This window comes from Carlito syrichta, unplaced genomic scaffold, assembly GCF_000164805.1.
Source record: "Carlito syrichta isolate Samal-C Ts95f unplaced genomic scaffold, Tarsius_syrichta-2.0.1 Scaffold303992, whole genome shotgun sequence".
Taxonomy (NCBI): Eukaryota; Metazoa; Chordata; class Mammalia; order Primates; family Tarsiidae; genus Carlito; species Carlito syrichta.
The window spans coordinates 151,772-159,061 of NW_007248088.1; the positions used below are offsets into that span (position 1 = coordinate 151,772).

General features: G+C 48.1%; 1 protein-coding gene across 5 annotated transcripts in view; it reads left to right on the forward strand.

Moving 5' to 3' along the window:
- Position 1: 1 nt before the first annotated feature.
- Positions 2-7,290, forward strand: part of INTS3 (integrator complex subunit 3) — a 47,041-nt gene continuing 39,752 nt past the window's right edge. For all 5 annotated transcript variants that reach the window (XM_008059322.2, XM_008059323.2, XM_008059324.2 and 2 more), the window contains exon 1: positions 2-696. In XM_008059322.2, the coding sequence (XP_008057513.1) occupies positions 550-696 (147 nt within the window). In that variant the 5' untranslated portion in view covers positions 2-549. The remainder of the gene's footprint in view (positions 697-7,290) is intronic.

Here is a 7,290-nt window from a genome sequence, read left to right on the forward strand (position 1 = left end):
CTCTGTGTGGTGTGGGGAGAAGCTGGTCCTCCGTGTCCTCCCATAGCGCTTACTGCCGCACCCTCACCCCCTAGGGGCTGGATCCAAAGGAGCCTCGCTCCCCAAGCCTTGAAGCCACAGCCAGGAAGGTTCCCCACCCCCTACTTCGGGGGCAGGACTTCTCTTCTGCCCCCACCGGGAAAAGAGGCAGAAACTTAGGGTTTTCCCTCCTTTTCTTAGGGTCAGAAGCTCTCAGGGTCCACGTCAGGGCGGAGGCCTCTCCTAACCTTCCCATAGGAGCACAGATCCTCAGCCCACCATACTTCGGAGCTAGCGGCTTTCCCTCAGCACTGCCACTGCAGAGTCAGGACCTAGAGGACCGTCCGCCTTCGCCCCCTCCGCAGGCGCGGCCTTTTGGAGAGCGGGGAGGAGTGGAGAGGACAGGGGCCCCTGCCCGCCCCTCCCCCACTTGGTCCCCTGGCCCCCGGCCCCTGGCGACCCAGAGATCCCCATTTCTAGGTCTTTCCATCCATCCACTCCCTGACCTTTTCCCGTCTCCTGGCTGCGGCCATGGAGTTACAGAAGGGAAAAGGGGCAGCAGCAACTGCTGCTTCGGGAGCAGCGGGAGGTGGAGGAGGAGGAGCGGGAGCAGGAGCCCCAGGAGGGGGGAGGCTGCTACTTTCAACCAGTTTGGATGCCAAGGATGAGTTAGAGGAGGTAGGTGTGGAGGGTGGGGAAGGGAGTCAAGAAATTGGGTTGAGGCGGGATACGGGGTGGCGGTGGGGGAGGAGGCCTTCAAGTTTTTTTTCCAGAGGCAACACAAACACTGCTCCAGCTTCCTGCTCCACAAGGAAGAAGTGTGGGCCAACTTCCTGGACAGGTTGTCATAGTAACAGCAGCCACTAGTATGAAAATGGGTGGGGGGTGTTGGTGAAGGAAGGGTTACAGCATCCAGGTCTGCCGAATTTATTTTTGACATTCCTTTCAAACATACACACTACAGCTCTTCACTGTCGACCTTGTTTCAGACTTAGATCACATGTCAAATTGAGAGGTAATGTATGTGTGTACAGATGTTTGGGGGCTAAGAGGAGCTGGCAGCAGACCTTGGACCCTCCTGTTAGATGGTGTCATTGCCTTCATGTGGACGCAGCCAGTTGCCAGTGATGTTAACTGGGTATTTAGAAAGATTGAAGAAAAGTGAGTAGTGTTTAGTTTTGTGGCATCAGCACAGCAGTGGGGTGACTGGGGACCCCCTCCTCTTGAACAACCTAGCACACATATAAAGGAGAGAAAAACATGTAAGCTCTGTGAAAGAGGGTGGGGTGAATGGGGACTTTGGGGGACTTGATAGTTGCCTGTCCCTTCTCCCCTCCCCCACTTGTTATTTTGCCTCTTTCCTTGCCAGCCCAGAGTTGATCATGTATGCCTTTCAACTGCTAAACTCAAGGGAGGCATATCAGGAATATGAGACCCAGAACGGGGACTTGGTTGCTCAGCTGTTTGTAAGGCCTAATACATTCAACCCAGTGGTTATTTAGGGAAAAGAATGAGTAAATTAACAGGCGCTGGCTCTTCACTGGCCATTTCCCTGTTTCTAACTTTGTCATTGCCCTCTGTCAGATATTAGAGGATGGGCAGGCAAATAATGTGAAACTCAGTTTTGATTTGGAAAAAAAAGGTTAGGTCACATACAAGATGGCGGAACATACATGCAAAAATGAACTTTGTGAAGCAAGAGGTGGCTGGATAGCAACTTTGTGGATTATCAGCCAGCAAATGTCTTCTTGCAGTCTGACTTCCTATTATGCTTTTGTGCCATAATTCTGTGTGCATTTAGATAAATTGAGTTTGTTTTCTGTTATCTGCTTTTGTCAACTAAGGTAGATAATAATTAGGAATGTAAACAATGCTTCTAAAAATAGTGTATTCCCAAAACAAGTGAAAATGACTTTGGGATTGCCTGGCAATTTGTGTTATCTTCTCTTTTAGAAATGACCACTGTTATTGTCAAAGCATTTATTGAACCCTGTGTTTTAGCCCTGGAATTCTAGAATTGTAGAAAGTAATTAATTGACTGCCTTTGATCCCTACACCAGTTTGGGTGGAGGGGAAAAGACCCAAGGGTAGGAATCCCCACCCTGATTCTTAGAGGACTCATTGTGCCTCTGCTTAAATTTGTACCACAGGATAGTACAGCATTCTGCTCTTCTGAGCAGTGGCGTATTTGCCGGTACATTAAATGATATGGCAGAAGGGGGCTATCAAAGAGAGATAGCATGCATTTTCTTTTCTTTTTTTTGAGTTGGAGTCTCACTCTGTCACCCAGTGACATGCTCACAGCCACCACAGCCTTGACCTGCTGGGCTCAGGCAGTCCTTCCTACTTAGCCTTCCAAGTAGCTGGAACTATAGGTGTGAGGCCACCATGCACGGCTAATTTTTTGATTTATTATAGAGATGAGGGCTTGCCAAGTTTCCAAGGCTGATCTTGAACCCATGGGCTCAGGCAGTCCTCTCACCTCGGCTTCCCAAAGTGCTGTAGCCACCGCACCCGGCAAACATGCATTTTTTTGCTTTTTAGACTGAGAGTGAACTTTCTTTTTAAACAATTTTTTTATTTTTTTTATTTTTTGAGTCAGAGTCTCACTCTGTGGCCCAGACTGGAGTGTGGTGGCCGCTCCCGGCCATTGCAGCCTCGACCTGCTGGGCTCCAGTGATCCTTCCGCCTCAGCCTTCCAAGTAGCTGGAACTACAGGCGCGCGCTACCATGCCCAGCTAATTTTTTTATTTACTGTAGAGATGAGGTCTGGCCAAGTTTCCCAGGTGGGTCTCGAACCCGCGGGCTCAGGCAGTCCACTCACCTTAGCCTCCCAAAGCGCAGGATTACAGGCTGAGCCACCAAACCCGGCTCAATTTTTTATTTTTTAAAATGCATCCGTGTAACCACAATGAGAGTGAACTTTCAACTGTTTTCAGGGTGAAGGGAGAGGGAGAGTCTTTTTTTTTCTGATTTCCTTCATGGTGTGGATGTTTTCCAGTATGGCTCAAGCTCCCCTCTTCTTTGCCCTTTGTCCTTTGCATTTGAATTTTCCAGCAAGCCTTGCTGCTATTTTTGTCCCCCAATTTGTGTGGTTCTGTTGTCCCCACTAGACCAGTGTGTGTCTAAGGGCAAGACTTACTGGCTTCTTCCTTTGCATATCCCCAAAGATCTTTGCACACAGAGTCATCAAAACTTGATGTTGGCCAATTGACTTCTGCTTGGTCCGGCCTGGTTATTTTCCATCACAGGCCTACCTTTTTGCCCAGGAACACAGAGTTAGATTCCTGACCATATATGCTTACTGTGTGCTGAGTCCGATAGGAATATAGGCTGGGGGAGATCCAGGTTCTGTCTTTCAGAGCTTATCATCTAAAGGCAGACTATATCCACATGGAAGGTAAAAAACTGACTAGGGTATTGAAGAACCTGGGGTCATTGTAGCTGGGTGTGATTAGGAAAGGCCCTTTAGGGGTCTGCAGCATGAAGCACTGTCAGGAGCATCCTAGGCAGGGATTAACTCTTCTAGGGAGCATTTGTATCCTCTCTTCTCTTTGGCCCTGTTCCTCTCTTGGAAGGCAGAAGTCTTCTTGTCCGTCCCTATCCCAGTTTTGGGAGGGAATGAGATAAAAATAGTGCCAGAGATTAAAAGGGTTTAGAACATGTAGTGCCTAATTGCATGACTCTTTGCAGCTCCTGGTTTTTCTTCTGCCAGGCAGGGACCAATCACTTTGAAGTCAAGGTGAAAGCAGGAAGTATGGCCCAAGAAGTCAGGACTTCCTCTTCAGCAATGGATGGGTCTCAAGGTTGCATTTGGTTAGAGATATGGCCCTACTAGGTTTTCCCCAAGGAATAATTTATATCCTGTCTGTAAGAAATCTCCAGGGAATGGCCTGTGAGTCATTTCTAGTTTTTGTCCCCTTAAATCATCTTTTCATATACAAGTGACTTGGTTGTAGAATACTTGGCACCCAACTTGTTCAATAACTTCTTACCAGTATGGGTCCTTGGGGATTTTGTAGGTTGAATTGCATCTTCTTTTTCTGAAAACAGTGGAATTTAGTCCTTTAAGGCCACTAACTTCCTGTAAGTGAGCAATATTTACTATATACTTTTAGCCAGACTGTATATTCACCTGGCAGGGGGAGGGATCCCTCCAACTTGAGTCTCCAGCTTTGGGTATATCCTGGCAAATAGAAAGACCCTTCCTCTCCCTTTCCATCTACTGCTGCTGTCATGGAAATCACGGTCAGGTAGTCCTTGTACTAAAAAAAAAATTAGTTCAGGAGCTCCTAGATAAGGTAAATATTTACCTGAGGCGCTATCCTGGAGGGTCTACTCTGAACATAGCTTTCTGCCAACAGTTGGTGGTGACTCACATGGGATTCCATCCTTACTAAGGGCTTCTGACGACTAGGGATCTGACTCCTGAGGCCCTCTTAGAGGGGATGTAGTCCTTCTGTCACCCTGAATGATTTGTAATTAGTTCTCCCATTCCTGTTTAGAAAAGTAATTTCTGTCGTTCAGGAAGAGTAGCATCTTCTTTTTTTTTTTTGGAGTTGGAGTCTAACTCTGTCACCCAGACTGGAGTGCAGTGGCCGCTCCCGGCCACCACAGCCTCGACCTGCTGGGCTCCGGCAATCCTTCCGCCTAAGCCTCCCAAGTAGCCGGAACTACAGGTGCGCGCTACCACGCCCTGCTAATTTTTGATTTGTTGTAGAGATGAGGTCTCGTCAAGTTGCCCAGGCGGGTCTCGAACCCGTGGGTTCAGGCAATCCACTCACCTCGGCCTCCCAAAGTGCTGGGATTACAGGCTGAGCCACCGAGCCCGGCCCAGTAGCATCTTCTATACTTCTCTTGACTAAGAACAGAAAGGATTGGCCCTCACATTCTTTCCTCGTTGCATTCATCCACCCATCCAAGTTCTGGGCTTCCCTGCTTTCTGCAGCCTTAGTTGGGCCTCCCTGTTCCAAGAAGCCACTCTGCTCCTTGACTGGGCAGTCATCCATGGAATTGACTCAGGCCTCTGAGTGGAGCTCCAGGAACTAGGGGAGACGCCTAGGGAAACTGTTCGGTCCAAGGTCTCTGAGTGTTCATCACAGCCAGAGACTCAGCCTGGCCCGTAGGGCTGTGTAGCCAGCTTTGCAAGATCTTGGTATGGGGTACATAAGTCAGGCCTCCCCCGACTCCCCTGCCCTTTCCTCTTCTAGAAGACAAAATTACAGAGGATAGGTAGGAGAGCCTTTTTTATCCACGTCCTGTGGTAGGAGTTAGTTTTTTCAGGCATTTTTTGTTTTTTATTCCTGAGTCAGAGCCTCCCTCTGTCGCCCAGGCTGGAGTGCAGTGGCACGCTCACGGCCACCGCAACCTCAACCTGCTGGGCACAGGTGATCCTTCAGCCTCAGCCTTCTAAATAGCTGGAATTATAGGCACGCGCCACCATGCCTGACTACTTTTTTTGATTTAGTGTGAAGACGAGGTTTCACCAAGTTGCCCAGGCTAGTCTCAAACCTGTGGGCTCAGGCAGTCCTCTCACCTCGGCCTCCCAAAATGCTGGGATTACAGGCATGAGGGTGCACCAGGCTTGTTACCTTGTTTAATCCTCACAGCAACCTCGTGATGTAGGCATTATCTCTGTTTTTCAGATAAGAAAGCCAGAGTTTTGAGGGACTAAATTACCCAAGATTAGCCTAAGGCTAGCAAGGATTCTTTCTAAACTGACAGGTTTCCTGTCAGTCAGCTTGCTCATTTGCTAGCTGCTGTTTGACTTCTCTTGCCTTTCCTCTCCATTGATTCAGCAGAGACTTCTACCTTTGATAGCAAGCAACATCTAGAATTTTAGGATACTATAATAACTGCTTGTTCATCATCTCCTTCTGCTCTGAAACTGCTTGTTAACCGGGGCTGGGGAGAGGGTCCCCCCAGGTCTCCCAGCAAGAGTAATTGATTGTCCAGCCCATGATAACTATCTTGGGTAGAGAGGGATAAGACATAAAAAGAAAAAATCCAGCCTAAGGTTTTTCTTTCCCTCCCCTTCCCTTATGTAGGAGCTGGACTTGGTAATGATGGATCTCAGAGCTTGTGGGATGGGGAACTGTGAGAGTCACAGCTCAGCTTTCATGTGATCTTACAGCTCCTTGTCACAAGTATGCAGGTGCTGTTTATTAAGGCTGAGCCTGCTGACCTGACCTAATTTGTGGGATAGTCAGACCTGATGTTGGGCAGTAAAGTTGTAATGCCTTCAAACCAAAGTGTCTTTGGGCTTATTTTAGAATGAAGTTTTGTAGCTGTAGGGAGCTCCTTACCTTAATACTCAGTTCTGTCCTGTACCTCTGTATGCTCTTACACAGGATGGTCCTAGACAACCTGAGGATGATGGTAAAGGAGAAACATGGTTGTCTTTCATTCTTAGATTCGTTCCTATTGCCCTTATTTGTCATTTCCCAAAATGCTGTGATAGAACTACTTCTCAACAAGATACTTGGTGACAACCTCTGAGATCAGGTAGAAGTCAGTCAGCCTGCCTTTGTCTCTGTTTTGCCTGGGTCATTAGCACTGAGAGTTGGTTTTCCTTAGACAGTTCCTGGGATAATCCTCAAAAAAAAGTTGGTTTTTTTTTTGAGTTGGAGTCTCACTCTGTCGCCCAGACTGGAGGGCAGTGGTATGCTCCCGGCCACCACAGCCTTGACCTGCTGGACTCAGGCGATCCTGCCACTTTAGCCTTCCAAGTAGCTGGAACTACAGGTGCGCACTACCGTGCCTGGCTAATTTTTGGTTTGTTTTAGAGATGAGGTCTCGCCAAGTTGCCCGGGTGGGCCTCGAACCCACGGGCTCAGTCAATCCACTCACCTCGCCCTCTCAAAGTGCTGGGATTACAGGCTGAGCTACTGAACCTGGCCCAAAATAAAGTTTTAAAAGACTCAGGATGAGATACTTTTTTTTTTTGGTTTGGGGTCTCACTCTGTCGCCCAGGCTAGAGTGTGGTGGCACCATCATAGCTCACCACAGTTTGTCTCCTGGGTTTAGGTAATCCTTCTGCCTCAGCCTCCTGAGTAGCTGGGGCTATAGGCATGTGCCACCACACACAGCTAAATTTTGGGGTTTTGTTTGTTTTTGTTTTTGTTTTTTTTTTTTAGTAAAAGGCAGAGGATTTATTCATTCTGAAGAGAAACCAGAGCACAGCTAATTTTTTTTTTTTTTTTTGAGTTGGAGTCTCACTCTGTCACCCAGACTGGAGTACAGTGACTGCTCTCGGCCACCGCAGCCTCGACC